This window comes from Microchirus variegatus (genome assembly GCF_963457635.1).
Source record: "Microchirus variegatus genome assembly, chromosome: 18".
NCBI lineage: Eukaryota > Metazoa > Chordata > Actinopteri > Pleuronectiformes > Soleidae > Microchirus > Microchirus variegatus.
The window spans coordinates 8,723,702-8,751,358 of NC_139819.1; the positions used below are offsets into that span (position 1 = coordinate 8,723,702).

The following is a 27,657-nucleotide window of genomic DNA, read 5'->3' on the forward strand; positions in this document are numbered from 1 at the left end:
CTGGTGACCTTGGCTCGGAAAATTATGCAGCTCCAAATCTAAGCTGAAAAGTAAACAAATGAGAACAACAGAGGAAGGGAATAACAAAACGGATGCTAGCAGATGACAGGTGTTGATTTTTGTTTCAGGTAAAAAAAAAATGGACATGGGACGATAAGGCATAATTACTTCCACGTGTATTTACTACATTTGCAATAGGGTGCAAAAGTTGGTTATATCCAACTACAGATTCTCCTTAAAAACACCTCAACTCTAAAAGTATCTTTCTGCCATTCATGTTAATCACTCTATTCTCAACCAAGACACATTTTGGCTCACGTCATTGCATAAACAGAGCAGATTGAACTGAATTTTGATGAGGAATGTATTAGTAGAGAACTACAGTGGCTACTTGGTGGATTGCCATTTACAACAAAGTGATAAAAAGAAAAGTAGAGAACAGAGCAGGGATTGCAATTTATAGAAGAGGGAGATGGGCACTACAAGTACATGCACAAAAGAAAGGGTCATTAGGAGAAATTAAGAATGCTTTTAAATGCTCTCTGATAACCGCAAGTTAGGGTAAAAACCATGCTTATATGCCACTCATCGGTAAGAAGCTTTACTTTCATTTACTGCTAGGAATGAGAAATATCTATAATATATGTGGCTAAAACTGGAAAGGGAATGGCAATTGAGCAAGCAATTTAATAATAATAGCAGATATGTCTGAAAGGAAACACAACTAGGGGAGGCGTTGACTTGGGTTGAATGGGAATAAAAGGTACATAAAAAAGGCAGGAGTTCAGCCTAAGTGCCTGCCTGCTGAGAGCTGCATGACCACCAAAACAGCAAGCACACTCACAATGTTACGCCGAGTTCTGCTTGCCTGCCAGGGTCAGTAGGAATTTTATGTGTTTTCTTGTTGGTCCACCAGCAAAACGATGCAACAGTATTCTCCCTGGTGATTCCAATGGTTTGTCCAAACATGAAAAATGAACAACTCTACAACAAAACACTGAGGAAAAAAACATTTTCTGTATTTTAAACCTGGCTGTTATTATTTTACTTAAAATAAGGAAGAGTTTCTATAGGTACATCAACATAAATCAACATAACAAAACCTTTGAACCAGTTTAACTACCTCATGAATAGTGAAACTTGAAGTTATTCTCACACTTTTGTGAGTCCTGTCCTGATTGCCCCGAGAGCCAAACTTAGTAAAGTTATGCGCTATACTACTTTCTGTTGTTGAATCGTCACTTTCATCTTGGGTAAATTTCCTTTTAATAAAATCTTGCATCGTTCGTTTTATGGATGCAAAATTGTGAAAAGTCATATAAGCTCTGAAACCTTGCAGATACACATCAAACATCACAAGCTAGAAGGGCCAGTTGAAGTGTGCGACAATTCGAAACTTGAATTGCACTGCATCAAGTGTCTCATTGTGTCTCACAGCAGGCAGTCAGGGCCATCTCCCCATGACGGATGGCCCAAATCAAGTGGAGGGTTTACCCAAAATAGAGACAACAGTTGACTCTTGGAGTTTGCCAAGAAGCATTTGATGGCTGGGCCTTGGCTTAATGGGCTCAGTAGTAGGGCTGAACGATATATCGCATTTGCGATAATATCGCGATATGATCAAGTGCAATTTTCTAACCGCAAAGGCTGCGATTATACGCTGTTCACGTGACATGCGCGTGTAAAACATGTGATATAATCGAACGAGATCGTCTAACCACAGACGCTGCACTCTGATCACTCTGCTCCCTGCGCTCTCACATGCGCGCGTTGCGGAGGACGAGTCACGGCCCGTTTTTGTGAATGGAATAGGTGAGGGCGGGTCGGTAAGGTGACTATGGAGCTTCGGCCGCTGTCCGAACAGCTGTTCAGTGACTGTGCGTGTCCAAGCGTGTGTGTGTGTGCGCGTGTGTAGTGCGAAAGAGCTTGCGCTAATGTTAAGAACGGGGGTGGACACAACAATAAGCCGTCTACACGATTGAAGACGGCATCTCACCCAGTCAAGATCCTGCACTCTGGTGGACACAACAAGCGCAGGTTCAAAAACCTGAGTCGTCTGGAGACACACCTGTGAGACACACCTGTGCCAGCGGAGAGTTTCTCTCTGCTCCGCTTTTTTTTTTAACCCTCATTTTTATTATCGCTGTTTTGATGTTCAATAATGGACCGTTTTTGAGCCTAAAACGACGTAGTACACTGTAGAATAGTTAGTTTCCACCCCCGCATTGCTGTGGTTGCTGCTGCTGTAAAAAAAAAAAAAAAAAAGTCTGAAATTCCCATCCCTAGTCACGCCATATGATCGCACTTCAAAACGGGTTGTGTGTATTTTATTTATTTATTATTATTATTATTATTATTTTATTTAATGACTGTCTAGCAGTTCACAGATGTCAAAAAACTGAATGTGGTAAAGCCACATATTTTTATAAATATGTGTGTATGTATATACATATATATATATGCAATCTGCACTTTGTGTGACTGACTTTCATTTTAACACCAGGGTTCCTTCTCAGCACTTTATGTTCAGATGTTTGTAAGTTCCAAATATGCTATTGTGATTGAAGTAGTTAAATAAAAATCATCTATTCATGCATCACCTCATGTCATCATAACAGAGGTCTGTCTTCCAGGAAAGAACAGTTTATTTTTAATGTAATATAGTATTGGCCATACTTATGATGTATTGCTTGTCTTTGTTTAATAATACAGAAGATTAAGACCTTTAAAAAATAATCGCATCGCAATATTGGCACGAAAAATCGCAATTAGATTATTTTCCATAATCGTTCAGCCCTACTCAGTAGGACAAAAACAAAATCATGGAGCCCTTTACCTGCAGGGGTTGGTATCAGTGCTGGGTGAGCATGATGGAAAAAACCAGAGGGAGGTTGTTCCTTTTTCATTAGACTGAGCACGATTGGGAAAAAAATGTTCAAGTACAGGGTGCTTCATAAGAATACACCTGCTACATGAACATCTCAGTGACTCACTGACCATATGTCTGAGAGCACTCGGGTTCTGCAGGAGCAGAGCTGTCAACTGATGACCACCTGTTTTGTTAGACCAGATGGTATAGGAAAGCTGTTGGAGAGGCCTGGTAAAAAAGCCAAGTGTGTAGTGAGAGTGAACTGTCACCACTGTGAAGGCAGCTATTTTGAGTTGCAGTCAGAGGGTTGTCACTGCCCGTCACTGCCTTTCAGTCTTTCTCTCTAATGTAGGATAGGAACTCCTCAGTGTGTTGATGAAATTCCCTGAGATGCTGAGGCAGTTTGCAGTCAAGTGTGATGTGGCTGGGATGATAATCAACACCTTCACATCTATGGTTATATGATTCTCTGCTGGAAAATAGTCAATTTCTGCCTTCAACTTGGGAATGATTTGCTCCACTACGACAAGCAGGTGGGGTTAAGTGTCTCATGGTGTTGTTTAGGAGTGAGGGTGAAACGGAGGGTGACACTGACAGGCATTTTGGTGCAATGTCAGGTGTCGCACCAGACTGTTGTGGTGAAGAGGGATTGAAGCAAGTTCTGACAACTGGTGAGAGTTTGGAGTAGTGATCCTGGGCATCTGATATCTCCTAGGCTCCTTTTCATGAGGGATTTCCCAACATGTACAACTGTTATGAGACCTCAGGGTATCATAACATGAAACACTACCCATCCATAATATAAAGGTTAATTTATACATTAAAAACCAAAACGGCTTCTAAAAACCTCATAAAATCCGTATTAATAGAGTATATTAAATAATCAAATTGGAGACTTTTATCAAATTGTCAACATTAGTGGGTAGTTTAGCACATTACATTCAGCATTGATTGTCTCACAGCAACAAGAATGGTACCATTAAAAAGCAATCATTATACTGCAGTATACTATATCTTTTTAAGGGAAAAACTCTCATGTTACCTTTCTACAAATGATTATATCTAACGTTCTCAAATGAATTCATCCATGTTAATGTTAATCTGTTGATGACTTATTCATTGTTCTTAGTTCACCAACTCTTAATAAGTCTTTTTTTTTTTTCCTCGTTACTTTGTCACTTCAAATTTCTCTCTAAATCTTAACTCAAACTTCACAATTTATTTATTTATCATGAACCATGTTGATCAAGATGAACAAGATTTTTTGGGGGATAATCTAAAAAAAGCAATAGGGCTATTTGCTGAAAAATTTGGGAGACTAAGAACAGACTAATTTGTGCTTCGTGTCCTTGTTTTACTGTGGTGACTTGACAGAGTCTGGACTACATGATAGAAACAAAGCCATTTTCTGTGTCCGCTAATAAAAACGAGCTTGCCCCAAAACCTTGCAAACTGCCACAGTGCTACATGTATGTATAGCAGTGCCGCCAAATGCTCGATATACAAATGGAACATGTCGTTCAAGCCAATAAACAAGTCTGCATAATATTATCTTTCTTCCATTTATATTCTATGCAATTTCTTTCATGAAGCGCAAACTCAATTTGTGTGTTTTTCCTCTAAACCGTGACAAAATGCATTGTGAATTACCATGTTTTGCTCATTTCTCTCTGTTTGCGTTTAGAATTCACAGAATGATGCATTTCACCACAGCGTAGTTGGAAAAAACGGAGAGAAAAACAGAGGGACAGACATGGGTTAAAAGGAAATCTGTCACACAAATGATCACATTCACGGTGATTACCTAAGATTGGATTGATCCAATCAAAAGTACGATTAGAAAGAAAAACTGAAATAAAGTCAAAAGGAGGCATTTAGAAAAAAAAAAAAACAGTTTTCTCTAGTTTCCTTCTTTCCTATTCGCGTACCATCTATGTCATACACAAGAAAGGAAAGAGACAGTTTTGAAGTTTCGGTAATGGAAAGTGTCGTTTCCTCTCAATTTCTCCAGTCTGACATGAAGGGAGAGTAAAACGCAAGGCTTGCTGTTTACTTTCTATTTAGTTCACATTTTTGTGTGTTGGACAGAAACGCCGAGGGAGAGAACAGCCAAGGTAAGTAGGCCTCTGCCACAAAGGGGTCTTTGTGAGTGTCAATTTAGCAGTATGACTTTGCAAAAGAAGCCGGCAGACTTTTGGATGAGGAAGAGTTAAAGCTTACACTGGCAGCCAGTGTTAATACCACTGATCATGTGACAAATAAAAGCAGATGCCTGTTGTATCACCCTCAAGCAAGGCCATATTTTGCTGTATTGTGACTGAACGATTGAACACAACCAAATTATACACAACTGCATCAAAGACACACACAAAATATCACAACGTTGAATGGCACCAACGTTGTGATATTGGTCAACGTGGTCCTTGGCCACTACAACCTCTTCAATTGGTCTGTATTAGTCAACCAAATAGCTGACCTCCATTTTCCTCATTGAGGGATGAAATTACAAACTGCTTAAATATGAAAAACCCGCTAATGAAGGACTTTAATTTGAACATTTGATAAACTCGTCTGATTTGTTAAATATTATGATCAAAGCAAGTCATCAGTGAGTTAAGTCATCGCAATGAGTGTGACCAATGGTATCTGGATTCTGGCCAGCTGCCTTCTGGGAAGTGAAAAAAAAAAAATATAGAACCTACTTAGGACTGAAAATTATTCATGAATCCTGTGCTGGCGTGTGGTGAAATTATATATCTCTGCCACAGAAGTGTGTGTGTGTGTGTTCAGGGTTTTAGGCGTGTGTAAAGACCGAGGGGGAGTGTATGGTGGATTGGTTTCCAGCTCCAGTATTAGACGATTGGTGGATTGCTTTCCAGTTTCAGCGGGGGATTGACTGTGATGGAGTGCACCTGCTTTATAAGAGGCACAACTCGTCACATCCCTCCTCTCCGAACAAGCCCCCTTTTGTCTTTTGTTTGATTTAGTATTGATTTTAAAGTTAAGTTGTTCAGAGAAGTACGGGTTGCTTGTTTATTCTGACCCATTTTTTCATGTTTTTTTTAGTAAGGAGGATAAGTGTTTTTTTTTTTTTTAGTTTGCTTGATATTGATTCAAGGGAGAAGGCGACCTCTCCTGAAGTACCACTCTATAATTTTGATTCGGCTATAACTGCATTTATTTTTAAATAAATATCCTTTGCAACATAAAAGACGGGCAAATTGGAGGTTGTGGATGCTCGGAACTTGCAGAAAAATGTTTGTGCCTCAGCCTCTTCTAGACTGGACATAAAAATCCTCATTCATTTGCTCCATTTACCATCATTAGTCAAGTAAGGGACATCATGCTGACTCTTTTCATGGTTCTATTATATTATATCATATATGGTACATTGATGCCAGTGGTACGTTGATGCCAATTTCAAAAGCCAACAGGTAGCTGACAACACCTCATCAGGTCCTATTAATAGCCTGCCAAGTCATATTAGCTAATAGTTAATACTAATTACATGTATACACATCATCCAAAGATGTGACTATAATCTTAGTTGCCATACTTTAAAAATGTCAATATAAAATATAAAAAATATTTACATCCACTAATTATAATCTGGTTTGCCATCTTACTAATAGTGACAATAATGTCAGTTATATACTGCTACTAACTTAACAGTAAGGCAGTACACTGTTTACAATTAATTCAGCAGTGTCACTGCTGCTAGATTATTGACCAATGCTGTTAAAATCAATAATACCAATATACTACAAATGAATATCAGTCACAACTTTTACACAGTGAGCACCAAAAGCTGCAAATTAAATTAAGACATAAAATACAAAACATAACTACATTAAATATGTGGCCATTTTTCTTAAAACAAACAAAACATTGGGTCAAGCTATTGTGGCATCTTCATGAATACTTGGCACAACAGCAACTGCTGCTGAAAAAAGAATGTCGGGGAAACACCACAGTTATACAGGATGCATAATTTACATGAATTAAAAAAAATGCATAGTTTTAGGTTCATGAACCATAAATCTGAAATGTTACAATACTAGCAAGTTGAAATGGGGCGTATCGCCCCCTAGCACAGCAGAGGTGGACACACTTTCATTCAATAAATCTATTTTCCCTCCAGTGATTGTGTACTGGTACAAGGGCAGTCACCCAGCTTGAAGCTTAATGCCGCAGTTGAGCTACTTATCGAGTTGATCGGGGGGAAATGTACAGACTGATAAAAAAAAGCAGAGCCATAAAACGACCAGAAAGCATCATCAACATCTGATAAAATATTTAACACAGCGCGGTGTATTGCAGAGGCCTCACAAAAGTTGAAATTATGTGGAGGGACTGCTTATCATTGGCATGCTGACTATTTCCACCCAAGGCAGCTGGCAAAGGCAGGAGGCCCTCAAACGATATCAGATCGTAGTGCTGAAAGAACATGTACTCTCTAATGCTCCTGTCTCAGTCTGCCAAAGGCATTCCCCTTTCGACTGCAGACACTGTCCGTTGCATAAGAACTTACAAAAAGCTTGCACATAAACCAGAAATATCCAAACACATTTCTTAAGGCTGCAGAGCATAAACGTGCTGTTGCTCTCGCTGACACTGTGCATACATGAAAAATACTTCTCTCTTTGTCTGTTCCTTTTTCTTAAATAAATTGCATCTCAATGTATGTATTTGTGTCTGTACCTAGCTCTTTATTGCCAAGAGGGATGATGAAATAATAAGATCCCCAAGACTATAAACCTCACAGGGTTTTTTTGTACTCAAACTGCATGGATTTTGTCTTCCCAACCTCAATTCTGTGCGCCATGGCATAAATTATACGTTTATGTTGATGTGATCCCATTATGACAGTAGATTTGTGAGCTCCACATTCAGGCTGCAAATGTCCAATTTCACCACATCCCATAGATGCTGCAGTCAGATGTGGGGAGAGGGATTAGGTTATTAAAGTATGCTGAACGCAAAGAGCCATTAGGAGATGGTAAATTGTGGCTATAGAGAGATGCACATGGTCAGCAACAATACTCAGATGCCACAGTTGTGGCATTTAAACCGTTATTAATTAAAATACTGCCGACACTGTTCCACCACTGAGAGTTCCATATGAGTCATTAGAAATTGTGATTTATCAGAACGCCAATATTATGATGTTCAAGTAGAGTGTGTTGGGGAACCTGTGCTCACTGCAGCCTCAGATTTCTGTTGCTGTCTCAAACCTGCTGCTGTGTATACTGCTGCTGCTGTTGTGTGTGAGTTTTCACACACAACAGCTTCATCCACTCAGGCATTTTTTTCCTCTGACCCCATTTATGAATTCCAAGTAAACTGTAACTCTTGCACAAGAAAATCCAAAACATCAGCAGTGTTTCAGAAATATGAAAACTGGACGATCTCACACCAACAATCCAAAATATGCATTAGTGATTACAGATTGGACAATAGCCTTAATAAATTGGTGTGCAGTGTGTAAAAAAAAAATAGATATATATAGATATACATATATACAAGTATGTATATATGTATGTATATATGTATGCAAACATACATATATACATATACACACATACACATATATATATATATATATATAAATCAATTTCAGAATTATTTTATAACGAATAATGAAAATAAGGTGTGTAAAGTGCCATATGATCTTCGTAACAGGTGCACAGAGTGGAAGACAGAACGTGTCGCTTGGCAGACTGTGCTGAAACTGACGGGGTCTGGTTGCTCCCCCCCTTGAGAACTGTTAAAGCAAAACTTGACTCGCTGACAGGTAGAAAAGAGAGAGCGAGCGAGAGAGATGTGGAGAAAGAGCACGAGCAGCGGCGCGGCGCGTCAAAAAGTTAACTAGACAAAGACACAGAGGTAGACTCGCGTTTTAGAGCAGCCCCCACACGGCGTCGCACTGGCGCACTCGACTGCTGATGACTAGCTGACACATCTCTATACATGTATTTACCAGCAGGGGTCTCGTTAGCCTGGCACTCCATTAATCCCGTTGTATTACACTAGAAATAATGTGAAATCAGTTTTAAATCTCAACACAGAAGAGCATGTTTCCATTCTTCCTATGCCCACAGAAGCCTGACTAGAAAACAACAAAGCAAGGACACATGAGACCAAATGTCTCGTATCTTTACAAAACTGCATGTATGGAGCTAGTGTGTGTATGTGCACGTGGCACATACTGTACATTGACTTCACAGCTTTGCCCTGTTGTATACAGTCAATTTCACTTTAGAGCTCTCTGTTGACTTTGGACTGTTGTTGCCCTGTAGCAACAATACATACTAATCCACTCTTTCTCTCACCACTTAACCTTCCCTGAATTACAGCATTGTCCTATTGGGCATGTCCTGTTCTAAGCTCTGCTAACTCCCGTGTGTGTGTGTGTGTGTGTGTGTGTGTGTGTGTGTGTGTGTGTGTGTGTGTGTGTGTGTGTGTGTGTGTGTGTGTGTGTGTGTGTGTGTGTGTGTGTGTGTGTGTGTGTGTGTGTGTGTGTGTGTGAGTGAGAGAGAAAGCAGGAGGGAGGGCATTTCTCCCTGAAGACTGTATGTTAGTGTTAAAGTGTCCACAATAGTTTCTAGCAGACAGACTATTTTGGAAATGGAAGTCAAATCAGAGCGCCCAGATTCCTTTGCAATTTATTTTATACACGCACTCACACAAAAAACATGTTGACACACGCTTCTTCATGCACAGGTCACCGGAACTCACTGGAATAAATGGAACAACAATATCCTGACGATTAGAGCTGGGACCTTCAAACTAAAGAGGATTTGCAGCTTAACTTTTTAAGATTTAGCTACAAGACTTATGCTCATGACCACAGTGTAATTGAATAATATATTTGCATAAGGATTACCAGTAGTGAATTCTAATTATTTTTACACCAAAGACATTTTTCCAGTCAAATTAGTTATGACAATAATGAACAAATTAAGCAGGAGTAAGAAAGTAAGCAAAATTAAGAGACTCAAATAACAGTGTTTGATGCATGACTGGTATAATATTATATATTAGTGTAGAATATTTTTAAAAAACAGAGATTTCCCCACAGCTACATTCACAAAGGCAAGGCTACACAAGTATGTCATTTCATTGGGACTGTCTGAAGAAATGTGAATGAGCCGAAAAGACGCAAAGACAGAGAAATTAAAAATGCATTTGACAAAGTAGTAGTAAATATAGACTGAAGAGCAACTGACTTTCCCCCCTTTCGTAAAATTTGAAACAATGTCGAGTATCCCATCAACAAAGTGAATTAATAAATGTTACAATACATTAAAACTGCATTTCAAAAAGGACCTCTTTTCTTTCCATACCCATTAAACTGCTCTCCGAGTCTGATGCTGACTAGGGGACTGATTAAAGCAGACTGGCATTGCAGCCCAAGATAGAGGGGCTTATCGGTCCACATTAACATTTCAGCTGAAAGACACACTACTCTACATAGAGTAGAGAGAGAGAGAGAGAGAGAGAGAGAGAGAGAGAGAGAGAGAGAGAGAGAGAGAGAGAGAGAGAGAGAGAGAGAGAGAGAATTCTTCTCAAAATCCATCCACAGTCTGGCACGAAAAGAAAGGAGATTAATCTTACTGAATGCAGCCAGATGTGGTTCAACCATTTTTGATTAGATTAGTCAGAATGGACCTAACAGCACTCAAAGAAACATTTTACAGATACAAACATACATACAGTGACATCAGTGTGATGAGCAGCAAAGAACTGTTTGGAAATAGAATCCAAAATGTGCACAATATGTACCCGTGCATGTTTTATTCCCCTTTTTCATTTATTATACAAACCAACTGTACTACATTTTTGGTCTGTGATCAATTTTGCTTTACTCTGTGGTAATTATAATACACATATATTTTTTTGCCTTTGTTTGGAGGTGTTATTTCAGCTGTATATTTGTTGTTTTTGTGCAATAATCTGCTTTTTCATAAAATACATTTTTATATGTTAGAGCATTAAAAAAACAACACTATCGGCGGCAGCATCCAATCCTAGGTACAGAATGGTAACATGGGTGGCTTGCTCCCTGGAAAACGTAATAAAAGCTTATTGTTAGTTCTATCTGGGGGGGGGGCTTTACTGACATTAAAAGTCATCTATCTGCAGACGGCATGCAAATAAGAAATGCAAGCTTAGAAAGATGGTAGTGTTTCGGGATTTGAAATGAGAAAAATAATGAAGAAACATCAATATTTACTTCATCCCAACACTGTGGGTTGAAGGTAGTTTGGCTAACTACAGACAGATGGGGGGAAATGGACTTTGGAGGTGAAGCATATATATATATAGTGTATTTCTGTGACTCGTCGGCTTAAAGAAGAAAACAATAAACCCGATTCAGTCTCAGTTTTTCCAAACAAAAGTCTGTGGTATTACATAAACACCAAAGTCTCTCATTTCAGTGTATGCCACTGAGTTTAGGGGCAAATGTCCAACAAAGTATATTACTATTTGAATTACACATTATTGTTTTGTCTGTGGTATTGTCTCTTTCTACTATCCTTGGCAGCACTCCTGAATGAGAATTATGTACTTGAGCTTGCGATGTTGCCTCTGCACCGAAACACAGAGAGTGGCAGTAACTCTGTTTGCAGCGCAGACTATACCCTTCCCTCGCCGTTTAAATAAGTAAAGCATATGAACCAAGCATTTATGAAGCGGTTAACAGGTCGAACGCACTCCAGACAATCACAGCCAACAATGAATATGAAAAAAATATTGACTATTTGGAGAGAAAAGGAGCCAAATGCACCCCAGCATCTTGAATAAGTAATTCAACTGGATTATACGGGGTGAGTTTCCATTGCTTATGCTATATGACATTGGCTTTTGTTTACTCTCTGCATGTAAAAGACAAATCTCTGGATGTATCTGTTTGCATTTGTACTGATGGACTGTAAATATGACCAGCATTTGACGCCGTTATTAACTCCCATCACTGTACTTGAAAAGGACGACCGAAAAAGGGTCAGAATAAGCTTGATAAAGACAAAAACTGACTATAGGTCTCTGATTATAGGTCAGCTGACAGTTTACTGGCATGGACTGAAGATAAATCATGTGTTGGAAAGTGTGGAGGGGGCAGAGGGGGGGGAAAATGAGACAACCAAGTAAAGACAAAAAAGCACAGGGGGAGAGAGAAGAAAAAGGGAGCCCTGAGGGCTGTCCACAGCCAGACAGGTTCTAATGATGCTGTCTCTATAACAGATCCCACCATGCAAGATGTTCCGTTTGTGCTCAACTGTACTCTGAAATGAGACGCTTCATTCGGGGGGGGTTCTGTGCAATCCTGACGGAAGCACATTATCGTATTAATTACAGCAGTAATAGGACGACTAATAGGGGTTAATAATTAACTGTTAGTCAATTCATTGCCATTAAGAATTTTACCAATTAAGTATGAATCCATTCATGAAATAACTGACAACTGTTTCCCTTTGGTTTGGTGTGTAATTTCACTCAAACTCGAATGTATTGCGTTGGAAAGATTTAGAATATGAATAAGTCATCAAAGAGGAAGTGAGAAGCGAGCTGATGCAGCCTGTGAGCTGGACCTCTGCCAGGACATTGTGCCGCACCGCAGGGAATTTCTCGGGCACCGCCGCCATTTGTCTGCCTATCAGTAATTTATTGTCAACAATTAAAAGACTATTATTAACCTATTTAATTATCTGTTAAGAGAGACGCATAAAACGTGCAACTGTGTCTACTAAGATTTAACGTCAGTTGGTTTAAAAGTTAATTCTAAATTATTACGATGATGATTCATGAGATAGATTGGGCACGTCTCTAAATCCATACGCCTGTACGAGTGCAGGGAATAGCAACAACATGACGTGTCAATGACGGAACACAGTGGACGGTGGTGGAGACTCACAGTGGTGTGTTACAGCTGTGTCAGAGGCTGTTTGGGCAGGGGTCAAGGTTCCGAAGGACACTGGTGGTAGTCTCATGACAACTGCATTGACCGTTTGCTGACCTCGATTTGTCTTCATTTCATTTCATTTCTCTTCGCTGGTTTAGTGAAGACAGGTAACGCAGTAAAACGTTTCCCCAGGATCTACGACCTTAAACTGGATGCTTCAACTCTTACAGCGGCTATTCAATCAGGAAAAATGGGCAATGTAGTCAATATACCCGTCCATAGAGCATTCAATACTGTACATGGGAAAAAAACATTGAATTACATTTGTTTGTTGATGCAAACTTGTATGCCATTAAAACACAGTTTACAGTTAGGTTATTTGCAGTTCTGCTCACAAAAACTGCAAAAAATGCTACTCATATTAATGGAAAAAGTAATGATTTAATGATATGATGGTACGATGTCTGCATTAACTTCTAAGATCCTAGTGGACCCGAGCTCTCCTTCCAACGCAGTTCTTTACTTTAGCTCATATTTTGAAAGGTGCACTCTGTCCTACCAGCTCCCTGACATCAACTGGGAGACGAGTGGGCAAATTGTGATAAAAGACATCTGAAGGAAAACACTTGCTGTAGTCCCCAGGGAAACATCCCGCTAACTGCTATTGACCAACCAACCACAGTCGGAGTTGTTGAATGGGACTCCAGGATGTCCCTCGAGGATGAATATGTGAGATCTGATGCATTGTGTGCTGAAGCGTATATTACAGGAAGAGATACTCTTCGTACATAATCGAGGGCTTTACACACTGTAACTGAAGTGTTTTGTCCCTGCCTTTTTAAACTCTTCTGACTGTATGAAACAGACATTTAGGTTTGTTTTGTTTTTTTTATTACAGGCAAAAAGCACTAAATGATTCGCACATGGACAGTTTTTGATACTTTGGAGAATCAGCAAACAAACTCTCAAATAGAAAAGCAATCCAGGAAAACGAAACATTCGACTTGTCTATTAGAGGCATAACTGAAAAGGACAGATTTAAATGACATTTGTGGGGTCTGCCATTATGGCTCAAGGAAGAAATTATTCAATTTTGGTGATCTGGACACGGATTCAGTCATTTCATTTATTTATTTTACAATTGGTAACCTTGTGCCACTGAGGGAAACTCAGCGGCCTTGGTGGAGGTTCGCACTCTGTACAATTTCTATACAGTTCTAAAATGTATCTTTTGAGTCATACGATACAAGATGAATAAGCGACATACAAACAGATGATCACATAGAGCGGTATCCAGCCACACAGGCATATCCAGCCACCTCCTGTTATTGTGTGTTCAAATCATGTATTATTCCCAAAAGGTTGTTTGTACTGCAAAGCAGCATCTGCATAAATCACTGCAATGTACAGCTTTTTAGTCTCAGGAGCTGTGTTTCCTGCAGCCCACAGTGTGCTGATCTGCATGTATGCACTAAGGCTTACTTTTACTGTCAGAAACATGAGGGGCAATATATGGTCCGGTCTCTGCGAGTGTGTAAGTGGACTTTTTATGACCTATGTGGGACAAGTCAATGAAATATTTGTCTCTGTAGGGCCCTGCGAAGTACTGGTGGTACCTGTCCAGGGTGTGACCCCCACCTACTGCCCTATGTCAGCTGAGCTTGGCACCAGCGCCCTTCACGACCCTCATGTGGAGGATAAAGCGGTAGAAAATGGATGGATGGATTTATTTCCATCAAGTTTTATTAATACAAATGGAAGAAATATGTCCTCCCAGAAAACATTTCTGAGGAAATCTTACTTCCCTCAGTTGTTTCTGTTTATGCATCTTACAACAAAATTTGAGTAAGAAAGAGAGAGAGAAATGGGAGCCAAAATCATCTGTTTCTACCCAACTCCCCCTGTGGATTTTGATGGAAATATAATATACTAGTTCTATGTTATTCAGTAATTACTCGTATAAATGTCCATTATGTTTCACCATTTAATTACATCCACCGTAACAAAATTATTATTGTGCATTTCCCTTAGAATTATATTATTTGTTGCATTCTAAACCTAATGGATCAATCTTTAAACTGTTTCGCTAATGTTGCCTCTACATTAATACATAGAAAAGAAGGTTTAGTTTTTATTACACTGTGACTGCAATCTGTGAGTGAGGCTTCTGAACCATGACAAATGCACATTTATTTCTATCCAATGTGTTGTATAACACGTTATATTAACATGACAGGAGGAAGCTGTGCATAATCAATCATCTATCAACTCACATCTGAAAGGCTTAATCAAAGGTGGTCACTTGCTCCAAATACATGTTTTTACAGCTCTGTCCCCTCCCACTCAGTTTGTTTGTTTCCTTCTTCAGGAAACAGTATTGAAAGCTGCGATCCAGATGGGCAACTTTGTGACGTGTCGCCGAGCGTGTCAGACAAAACAACAAACGGCACAAATTCATTCGACGACAGCGATTAGCAACGTGTTTCGACACCTCTCGGTTCTGATGCCTGTTACTGTAATCACTGACAGCGTATTAAACATCAAGAGGGAGGTGATGACAAAAGAGGGAAAGGAGAGGAATGGGAGGGAGGAAGGAGACAGAGATGAGGATCACAACAACAACAAAAAAGACTGATAAGAGTACAGAGAACACAGCGAATACAGTAATAAAATAGAAAATTAAAGTCAAGAGAAATTGTCCAGACAAGCTATACGAGATAATGGAGAAAAGAGCGAGTGGACAATAAGTGGAGATTAGAATAAAATCAACAGTGGAAGAGAAAATGCCAGAGGTGAGGGAAAACAGCATGGCAGAAAAAGAAAAGACAAACACTGAAGAAAAAAATAATTCAGTAGTGAATATAAATGACACAACCTGAATTCAGCAGGCAGATGAACACGAGCGCATGCTGACACCGCGGATTAACACAAGCAAACGCGATCTCAGAGGAAGTAGAACTCAGCCCCCCACAAGTATTACAGATTAGCGACAGCAAATTTGATATATTCAGAGCTGTCCTATTTGAATATTTCACCAACGTTGTCACTTGTTACAACAGATCGTGAAAGTATTTGTATAAATGAATAAATGATAGTAGGCAGTTTGTTTGTATCAGTTGTCTATCGCTCAAGAAATGCATGTGATGACATTTAGCGTTTTAAGCTGGCAAAAATGGAAAAAAAATTGTAAAAATATTAGATTTTGTGGTTGTTTTTTATTCTCTTTCAATCAAAATTTAACTGTTTGACTTTGGAATTAATTATTTAAGGATGTAGATTTAAAAATCGAGCGTTGTAACATTGAGTATGACTTATTCTGTCTCCTTGTGCATAACATCAATTTTGTATATCAACAGCCTTGCATTCAAGTTCAACTTTCCGTGCTTGTTACGTTCCTGTATTTACATTAAATCATTAAATGAAATGGGAAGCATTCTCAAAGGAAACAAATGAGCTGGATTCAAAAGCAGTGTATCACAACAAACATTATGCGTTTGAATCTGAAAGGGCAGAGGGCAATCACACAGTCATCATCAGTAAGTTCATGCTTTACTGCTCTATGAAGCATTTACATTTGCATTAAGCAATGCAAGGACTATAAAAGAAGTGTTCCTGAGATTAAAAACTGCTGTGTGGTAGTGTACGACTTTATTTGACCGTGCGTGGGTATTTCCTGCGTGCCCTTTTCCATGCGTGTGTTAAACATGCTTTCGGTAACTGTGCATGTGCACTGATTGTATTGGAAACTCACCAATGTCCTGCTGTCTGTTTTTTCATAGTGCAATGATAAGCAGCTCTGCCATGATTGGTTGTTTAAAGAAATGATTCAGACGAGTCAGAGAGAGAAACTGCCAGAAAATCACACGCCGGCAGTCGCAAACACTCGCGTCTATACACGGAGACGAAAATAAACACGCCCACACACGCCGGTATGTGGCCGTACACACACGACAAGGTCCAGAGACACACACAATAAAAGCATGACCATGACAGGCTCGCATAAATACAGCATATACAGTTTGAAAAAGACGAAATTACAAGATGGCAGGAAATACTGTATACCACAGGAATGTAGGGAAGTCAAATGTGTGGCATGTGTTATTAAAATAAACAAGCACACAATCACACATATCTGACAGTGATGCTCATCTATACTTCTACAAAAAAAGATCATTTTAATTGTCACTGTTTTTTGAAAACAGTGTGATCACCACTAATTAATAACAGGTGAATTTGTAGCAGAAAAAGCCCATTTGGAATTCTATCTTTATTGCCGATCACCATACCTGAACATACAGTCAGGTCCATAAATATTGGGACATCGACACAATTCTCTTCTTTGGTGGAGGCTCTATACACCAGGAGAATAGTGTCGATGTCCCAATATTTATGGACCTGATTGTACGTCTCACACCATATACAACCTCAGTAACGCATCACATAAGAGGCATTTTGGGATCTAATCCAAAGCTTTATAACTTTGACTTTTACACCAAGCAACAAAACACTTGCTAAAAAAAGTCTTCATTAAAAAAAAGAAATGTATACTGTGCAGAGCAGAAGCACCAGCAATCTCTTGCATACTGTATATTTTGTCATTAGCTGAAACGTTAAAATTCATTTAATAAAACATAAACGCTTGCAGCCGAGCATGTGTGCGTGTTAGTATAACTATATGCATGCCTCCGTGCTCACAGGAGCACTTTAAATCATGCTCGACAAAAAGCAGGCCGACGCTTGTTTTAGCAAACAACAAAGGCTCTTGTCCTCAGATGGCATTAAGCTTGTGTGACTGTGTGTGTCGGATAAACACTCAATACAATCATCCTGGAACAAGGGGCCTGTGTTGTACAAGTCCTTGCCAGGCCATCTGGTCTGTTCTACCTGCAAAATTGACTTCTACAGTGAGATGAAGCACCTTCAGCGTGGGCTAGACAGTCTCTGTTCAGACAAGCAATCAAGCCTTTGCTCACAGCTGCCTGTCAGTCCACCCCCTCGACCTCAGAAACACACAAACACACATACTCGCTCTCTGTCTCCGTGTCCTGGTTAAGGGTTCTGCCTCAGTGACCAGGTACAAACTTCAGAGCTGCTGTCTGTTTCCCTTACAAGAGAGGATGCTCCGTAGTCTCAAATAACATAGAAACACAGACACACAGTTGACTAATACAGACATATATGTATATACACACACAGTACTGTGCAAAAGTCTCAGAGGACCAACAGATGTGGTCATTGCCTCATTTGGATTGGAATGATTAGACTGAAATGTGGTCGTTTTATATTAGCAAGAGTTTAACTCATACAACACGTGTATGTAATGAATAAACCTGACGTAATAGACCTTTTTCATAGCAGATATTTGTTGACATAAAATAATAGGACATACAAGGGTTTTTATCCATAATATGAATTAGGGTTCCAGTCAGTCATGTTATTGACTCAAAGAGCATTACAGCCTATTGAGCAACCCGACACCCTCTAATGCTTGGATACCTCGCATCAAATTAGGAAAAAGTCTGGGAGAAAACCTCAGGCAGTGGAGGGATCCCTGTCTCAGGACAGACAGATGTGCCGTATGTGTCAAATACAGCTGATTACAAAAAAAACATCCAATTTAAAAAGAGCAGAAACTAAAAAGAAAAATGTAATCACAGAAATGTAAAATGTAGAAAATAGCAGGATTTTGTAACAGACGCTAGCAGAGGAGCGGCAGATGGTCACAATATCAGTAAAATCAATTAGTATGAATATTAATATTAATGAAGGTGGCATGATCGCAAGGCTGTGGGTGGTTCACGGTTACACGACGGTGCAAGTTTTGCCAGATTGCGGTCTTACGTGAAGAATTTGGCAACGGAAGATGCTGCCTGATCAAAACACCGACCATGCTATGTATATATAAATATATATGCTAAATAAATATTCCAAGTCAAGTAAACGATAGCATGGACCAGTAGAGCTGTCAACATTTATCAATACATTGCTCAAAATGTATGAAGCTGCACGCGCCGGCCAGCCTCCGCCGTACTGAATCAGTGCGTAACTGCAGATTGAAATACACGTGTACACACACGCACACAAACTGACAAACAGGGGTTTAAAGTTGATTTTAAAAAAGGAGGAGCAGTAGACAGCTGTCAAACCTGTAGGCAAAATCTGACAACATTCACCGAAAACCTAGCATTATAGCAAAAGACAAAACATGCCATACAAAGGTAAACCCTCCTCTATTCCCCCTATTTCCTTACACAAATAATGAAATGGCATGAATTGTCCATAGATTCCAATGAGCTCAATTAAGAACTTTGCTATCGACTAAAAAAGTATCCAAAATAAGTGAAAGATTACTTGATTTGCATTATATTTCAATCAGGGTTCCCACACCTCGCAAGACATCAAATTCAAGGATTTTCCAGAATGAAATTTCCTCAAATGCTAGGTCTGAAAGTGCTGAGACAGCTTTAAGATGGGAGGACAACTTGTAAGAGTGGCTTGCTGTGTCCATGGCATCCACTTTTATTGATCTGCAGCATGTGGCCAAGTGATCGTCCTTGGGATCTTAGCCAGTCTTAGTAATTTTCTTTGGTGAGCCAGAGATCTTGTAATTTGCATTTTCCAGGCATCACGTGATTTCCCCCCTCTTGTTTAACATTACTCTTTCATTGTTTCGGAATGGAATCTCACATCCTCGACAGAGAGAGACATTACCTAAATATCAAATTAACTAATTTCTTGCACAAAAATATATATATTTAGGGTGATTTCCAAAAAAAACTTTCAAGAGCCTTCACAAACTTTCAGTGATTTCAAGGACCTGTGGGAACCCTGTGTCCAATGCATGTGAATTTGTGTCATGGGCGATGCACAAACTGCATACATTTGTGCATTTAAAGTCTTCATTGAAAATGTTCCCAAAATAAAACTCATTACTGTTCTAATTCCACAGATAAATTGCTCCAAATTGTGCATCATTAGTGCTCTATGCAAATATTGTATTATTCCGTTTATTGCTGCTCCCAAGTCAATTCTAACTAGAAACGGATATACTGCTCTATAAAATACCTAAAACTCCGTGTCATATAACATCAGCTGTCGTGTATGTTGGCATGTGGGAACACAAACTGAGTTATCTTGTAAAGACATACTATGTCATGTTCCTGCACAATATCAAGCCTTTAATGTTTCATAAAGTCCTTGAACTAAATGCCTTCAACTGGAAAAAAGCAACCACACTCTTAGAAATAAAAGTGCTAAGTAGAACCATATAAGGACCTTCATCTTGTCCTCATAGGAGAACCCTTTGTGGCTCCAGGTCAAACCTTTTTCTAAGGGTATATAAAACCCTTTATTCAGGAAAGGGGTTTTAAAGGGTTCTGTGGATCTGGATCACTGCAACTAAGTATTAAGGCATTTAAAAAATGAGCTGATATTCATTTATATAAGAATTTTTTATTACATATATTCTTGGCTGGTAATTTTCTTAAAAATAGTCATGACAGACTTGCATATTAAGTGTTTTCTACATTCACCTATTCACTCATAAATCATAATCACTGATTCTTTCATTATGACTTCACGACTTATAGGCACTTTTGTGGCCATAATACAAGGGAATCACTCTACAAATAGATGCTCATGAATATTTTATTGATCAATAATGAGCAGAGAATTACATCTATGATTAACTGCACAAATTAACTGCGTTAAAAGATGTTGGGGTTCTCGCAAGGTAACACAGGAGAAGAGTTATTTTGCTCTTTTATCTTTGGCCAAGTGTTCATTTAGATTTGTTCTCATCTACACAGGAGCAACGTCGGGAGATAAAAACAATAACTGTGAATGACTGGCTGGCGGTAATGCACGAGACATCGTGCCACATGTAACCAACTGTCCTATTCTCATTTCAATATACTACCCCCCCCCCCCCCCCTTGACATTATGAATTTGTAGACAACTATGAATGGTATCACACCGAGCGCTAAAACTCATTAGTGCAGATTTAATATACTGCGTCTCAGCAATTGGTCTCAAAATGGTGCCTGTGTGTGCATCAGAGAGAAGGACGGGGAACAGAGAGCTGGACCAGTGAACAATACATTATTTGAACAAGGGTGAAAAGGGCGCACGCACATAGAGACCAAGCTGATGCACTCTGACACAAAGTGGTTTTAAAAAAAAAAAAAAAAAAGTCCTGCACGACTCCAAGTGAGGACTTAATCCGACTGTATGAATCACAGCGACTTATCGAGTGAAACTAATCGAGAACGCACGAAACCACGCGTAAGTTGTTCTCTCTCTGGTGTAAGATGTGCAGAATCCATACGAAGCACCCTCATAAAGCAGGGAGCCATTGCCATGCAGTACACGATGCAGTGATAGCCAACAGGCGAGCAAACTCCCCCCTCCCCTCCCCTCCTTCTGCATGCTGATCATTAGGGAGAGAAAGAGGGATGAAGACAGAGCAAGGGAGGGGGAAGAGAGAGTGAGGGAGAAATGAGAAGGGGGGAGTGACGGGGTGACGCACTGGTGCTAGCTCCCCAGCAGCTCAATCACATTTAATGCCTGGACAGAGCAAGTGCTGGTCTCGACTGTAAGCATCATGAGAATAATGGCAATAGAAGCTACAGGTTTTCAGCAATGACAGCTGTATATGATGCTGTAATGACCATACGGGTACCGTCTCATTTTTCCCCCCACATCTTCTATCCCCAAGTTTGAGATGTATACCTTAGCATGTCTGTCTCACTTCCTACTTCCCTTGTTCCATCTTTAGCTGTAACTTAGAGATTAAGTAAGGATTATTTATGACATGCCAATGTGACGTGGACGGCTGTGTCCTAAGTAAATATGATGCACACACAGATCGGTCAGCACACACAGATCGGTCAGCACACTTAAGCGATACCGAGTGTGTGGCTTCTACAGTACCACTTATGTGAGAAAAGAGTATCAAAAAACTTTTTTTTCCTCTTGTTTTTATCTGTTGTGTCCAAGTTCTGCTGAGGAAGCCAGGATAAGCATTGATGAGTGAGGGAGGGAAAGTGAGAAAGGGGCAGTAAAGGAAAAGGAGAAGTATTGTTTTGGGGGTGATAACCTTTTGTTGTGAAGCACAGTACTTGTGGCTAGCGAGGAAATGAACTATTGATTACAAATAAGGTGTAGGTAGAGAAAGGGGGGAAGAAAAAAAGGACACAGTGACTGGAATCACACCAAACACCAAACACCAAACCGCCCACACTGATCTTTTGTCCTGCAAAACTAACATACACTTCTGTGAGATTTTTTTTTTTTTAATGCAGGGAAAAGTTACGCCTCTCACACGCCTAAATGAAGCTTTAACTAACCAGGAACTGGTATATAAAATGCATTTCTGTCAGTGTCTCTTCAACTAATTGGAAACCATTCACTGACCTGGTTTCCACAACAGGGTCAAGGAGGAAGAGCTGGCATTTCTCATTATCCAAGCCAATACATTTGCTCCTCAAGCAGAATATCTGGATTATGTTGCAAACTGGAAGTGATTTTACCTCAGTAAATCTCATGTCTGTAGAGCTGAATTGAACCCACTTGCAATACTGTGTAGTACAATACTTTATCTATCCTCCCTTGTGTTTACCACCGTCTTTAAATTTAGATGACAAAAAAAACACTGAACATCAACAGGTACTCGTGTTTGCTACTGAGAATATAGGCACTGATGGATGGCTCCAAGGTTGCAGACCTGTATATCACACCCTAAAATGTAAATACCATTTTGTAATTGCATATTTGTTTTTATAACTCGGTTAAATATATAAATATAAATCAACGCTGTTTGATAAGCTTGCACACAAACAACTGGAAGCCCAGTGATATGCCATGTCTGACAACTAGCCTCACTAATCCTGGATGTACAGAACAAACCTTGACCTAGTTTCAGTAACTGGAACAACCTGCAGAAGTGCAGTTGGCCTACATAGTTGCAGAACAGTTTCTCCGATTTGGTCAGTTTATTAGTTACATTTCCGCACGTTTAAAATGGGGGTGAGCAGGCAAAAGACTCAAAAGTGTCTTGCTGTGACTTGACTTTTGCAGAACATGTGGCTGCTGCTCTGATCAAACCATTCAGCCACAGGGTGATGTGTCTGAACAGTGGATCACACAGTGCCAACCCATGTGACTTCACGAACACTCAAAATGTCTGTAAAACCTCATTAGATTTTCTTAAAAGAACAATCCATAACAGGCTGTTGTGTTTAGTTTCTCCAAATGATTGCTTTTAGTGGTTTGATCGACATATAGTAGTACATGAATCTCTGGTTGTCTGCAAACAGATGTATTCACTGCCAGATTGACCTGTGTTAATCTCATTCATCTGGTCATCTTGGAAGAATCAGCTTAGCCTAGAGGCTGAGAAGACACTGAATGGATCCAGCTCTTGGCACTACATTGTGAGCAGGGTCTAAACACATCCAACAGGTCAGCATAGCACTGCGGTGTCACTGGTGTTATATAATGTGTTCCCTACAGTGTGTGTTTCAGTGTCTCCATCTGTCTGATGAGCTCCACCTTCACTCCTTCAAATGGATATGCATTAAGTGCTCCATCTTGTGCCAGTGTAAGTGTCTATAAGTGTATGTCTGCTCCTCGCCTTCACTCAAGCACCAACACAGTGCTCTATTTTACATCATCCAGCCCGAGCATCCTATAGTAAGGCAGTGATTATGTGTACCCACCACCACCACCTCGCGTCCTCATCCAGGAAGACACACTCTCCAGCGTCATCTGTCTCTCTCTCCCCCCCCCCTCTCTACCTCTTCTCTTCCTCCTCTTACCTATAGCTGGAGCCGTAGGCGCTCCTACATTACTCCCTTATGTCGACATCACACTCAACACAACAGTGCCACACTTTGCCGGTGGTGGCGGAAGGCAGAAAGGCATAAAACGTTTTTTTTTTTTTTTTTTAATTCTCCCCTCTCTGGCACTGCAGTAGCTCACGATGGAACACTGTAATACCATTATGCTTGAAAAAAAAATCTTTAAGCGGAAAAATTGCCGACATCCAGGGCAGCGGCACGCCATCCTAAACCACCTGTTTTCCCGCAGCCTGTGCGCATATATCCATCCATGTGACATTCCGGCGAAGCGCTTTAAAGTCTCGGTATTTTAACATGTGCCATCCAATTGAATGACTAAACAAACACCTGGAATACATTTAAAGCAATATATAATACATCTGATGCCGAGTTATGCCTTAAACTTAAAATCAAACTTCACCTGAAACGCGTAAGAAATGCGTTTTTTTCTTCCTCTGACATGGATATTTAAACATATACCATAGCATCTACATCCTTAATGCCGTTAAACAGGGTGTCAGGAATCGTCAGCAATGCTGTGGTGTAAGCAGCGCAGCACGACCGAGACCTCCAATCTGTTCCCTGAGACACGCACACACACAGAGCCTTATTGTGCCCGGGAGTTATAGCCTCCGAGAAAAAGCGCAGTAACTCACCGATGTGGATGATTGAATCCGAGAGCACCGACTTCCACTCCTGGCTCCCAAAAACGGCGACGAGCAACACAGCCAAGATAACTTTCATGTTGTCCAGATTATATTTCCCCCCTAAAAAGAAAAAAAAAACCGCAGCTGTAGTGAGTGACAGCGATCAGAGTGAAAATCCCTGGAATCCCGAAGCTTCTGGTATTAGTCCAGCTGTATAGGGCGGTCAAGGAAATTCCCTGATGTATGGAGTGAGGCGTTTGTCTGCGGATGGATTTCAGTAAAGATTCCCCGGTGGCCGCACAGACTGGTGCCCTGTTGAAAATTGTGCCAACATTAAATCATATTCTGAGCGAGCACACACAGAGAGAGAGAGAGAGAGACGCTGGAGCCGCAGAGAAAACAAACCCGCATCCAAACGCCGACGCGTCAAGACGAGCTGAGGGGCTGGAGGATGCTGGAAGCTCATTTAAAAGAAATACATTTCGACGCGTTCAACAACGTCTGCGGGAGCCTAGTTATCCCGGGAAAAAAAAAAAGCAAGTCCTGTTGTAATGACCCGAGAATCCCAGCCTTTCAGACCTGGCGACGCAGTTTCCCCCCTGCACCAATCACAAAATCATCAGCAGCAGCAGCAGCATCAGTGGACGAAGCCAACGCCAAAACTTCCATTTTCCCAAAGGGCTTTTTCTTTTCTTTCTTTCTTTTTTTTCTTTCACTTGGCTCCTCTTTGATTATAATAACCCCCAGGACGCACAGGCAAAGCCAGCGACTTTTTTTTTTGTTAGGAGGGAAAGAAATGCCACATGATGAAAAGCCTTGTCACATGGCACTGGCACACACAGAGAGAGAGAGGCTCAATATTCCGAAATTGTCTCTAGTTTCCTGTGGAGATGAGAGAAAGACCAGGACAGAGAGGGACCTTCACGGTGTAATGGAAGGGAGAGCTTCTACAGACACTCTGCGCCAGGAAGAAGATGAGGTGGGGGGGGGAAAAAATCACAAGGATGCGCGCAATGACACGCAGGGGTCCGCACTCCGTATGCGGGTCCTCGCATCAGCCTCCGCTCGCACGATGACTGGTGAAGAGGTGGTATGCGTTCATGTGGGGAGAGAGAGGGAGAGGTGTGTGTTTGAGAGAGGGAGAGAGAGAGAGAGAGACCCGAGAGAGAGGGGAAAAAAAGAGTAAGAGGCAGCAACTATGAGCAGGAGCAGCAGTTGCCAGCCAAGGCGTGCATACTGTCTGGATTTACCATGGATGAGATGAGGCTCTCTTGGCAGACAGGGGACACTGAAGGATCTTTAACTGTCAAACAGTTAAGGAGATAAAGGTATTCTGCCCACCTCAGCTCTGCGTTTGGCTCTTAAGACTCATTTTAACAAGAGCTGGTGATCAATTTGCCATTTGGTGATCACTCAAATTGTAAGTCAAGCCCCCCCCACCCCCCAAACCCCCCAGCAGCAACTAATAAATGTTTTTAATGGGGGCCCTGTCCACGGCAGCCATTTTGACAGGTAGAAAAAAAAACAGGTGTAAGGGTCCAGGTCTATGCCGAGAGCCACTTTGCAGTTACATTATGTGAACGCACGTGTTCACAGTTCTGCTCTCTACTTAACGAGGGACCACGTCAATCTGGCTTTGCACGCATGCCTACTCCATCTCGCATTCCATTTCCAATGTGCTTTCTCGCCAAGGAAGATGGCCTCATTTGTATTTCCATGTATCGTGTGTGGGTTCGCGGTCTTCTTCATTTGTCTTTTGACCACAATGAGATCGTCCGACCATCTGGACAGGACAGCGCTGTGCTACATGGAGCATGAGCCAAACTGGTGCGTGTTTGTGCGTTCATCTGTAAGGACCAACGCAGAAATGGGTAGATAAAGAAATCTTTGTCATGCTGACCAAAAGCAAAACTCTGTGCTTAAATAATGATAATACATGATGACTGTATGGAACAGTGAGCTGCCAACACGCACCAGGCAAAGACAGGAAACTGGAAATGCTATGAAGTCTTTCATATAATTGATCTTGTTCCCAATTTCCAGGGTGAGTCAAATGGTATATACTATTTCTTATTTGATCTACCGACTTGTTAACCCATCCTATATTTGAATTAGCAACATACAACAACTCCGTCGCTGTGCTGTCAATTTTATTCATAATCTGTTATAATTTGGCCTGTATCTGTTCATCACATGCTGATTCCTCTCCATCCTTAACTGACATTTACTCTCTCTCCCTTATCCCTTATCATCACTTTTTTTCCCCCACTGCCTCCCTGAAGGGTTGGAGTCCCCAGGGCTTCTCTTAATCTGCCCCAAACCCTGGATTAAGGATTAGAAAGCCTGGAAGCCTCAGGCTATATCGTTGGAAGGTCTGTTTTGTATGCATTCAAGAAAACAGGTGATTAAACTGACGGTGATAGTGATGCTGTGAAATCCGCTCCCACTCCTATTCTTTTGTGTGTGTGTGTGTGTGAGAGATGCCATTGATTTATTATTAAATGTTTATATAACCACTCATATCGACTCTTTGGTTCCGAGTGAGCTGTCGCTGAAAATGAAGAGATAAAAAGCCAAGGTAAATATTTCAAAAGTTGAGATGGAATATTCCATTTATGCAACACCCGGCATTTTATTCATTTTGTATCAAGATAAAAAAAAAAAAAAAAACGTAAGAAAACAATGGAGAGAACTTTATCAACAAGTGACAAGTTTTTCGCTCTAGTTTGTTTATGCCCTGGACCTTTGATTAACATGGGTGAGTTGTAAACCTTTCACTCATATGGTAAACACACAAACACGTGTACTCGCACTCCTTGAATTTATGGCCCTCCAACTCATCCATATCCAAACACCGGAATGTAAATCATTGAGGAGTAATTCATATTCTGGCAGAAATACAACTTCATAAAAAACAGGTTTGCATAATTTGATATGACTTATTTATAAAAAGAAATAAAAAACACACACATCAGAGAGGACTTGACCTTCTGTTAAATTTAGAGCTCAACTTCATTAAATAATCAGTGACGAAAACTGGATTACCGTGTTGTTACAAAGCCTCCATTAAAGTAAGACCTTCCATTTTCGTGTTTGAATTTAAAACGGGTTAAAAGAAAATAGTTGCTCCTTATCAAAGGAAAGCCTTGAACAACAGAGTTCATGCATTTTGGTCACTACCGACTGTATTTGAAAGATAAAATCGACATCCATATCGTGTGTTGACTGAAGATTAATCCTTCACTGCGATCCTTTTGTAATCCCAATTAGTGGCGTACACAGCATCTTATTGTGAGTCATGTTTTTGTATTAGTTAGTATTTTCAGTCAGTTTGCTTTTATCCATTGCAAAGCACTTTATTAGGTGCTACGCTGGCATCATCATTATCATTATTAATAT

At 40.4% G+C, this 27,657-nt stretch overlaps 1 protein-coding gene across 1 annotated transcript in view; it reads right to left on the bottom strand.

Annotated features, from left to right (window-relative positions):
- Positions 1–24,355, bottom strand: part of grid2 (glutamate receptor, ionotropic, delta 2) — a gene marked incomplete at both ends in the record, with an annotated part of 423,554 nt that extends 399,199 nt beyond the window's left edge. Inside the window, one exon of the mRNA XM_083904505.1 lies at positions 24,268–24,355. Coding sequence (XP_083760631.1) covers positions 24,268–24,355 — 88 coding nt within the window. The remainder of the gene's footprint in view (positions 1–24,267) is intronic.
- Between the last annotated feature and the right edge of the window lie 3,302 nt (positions 24,356–27,657).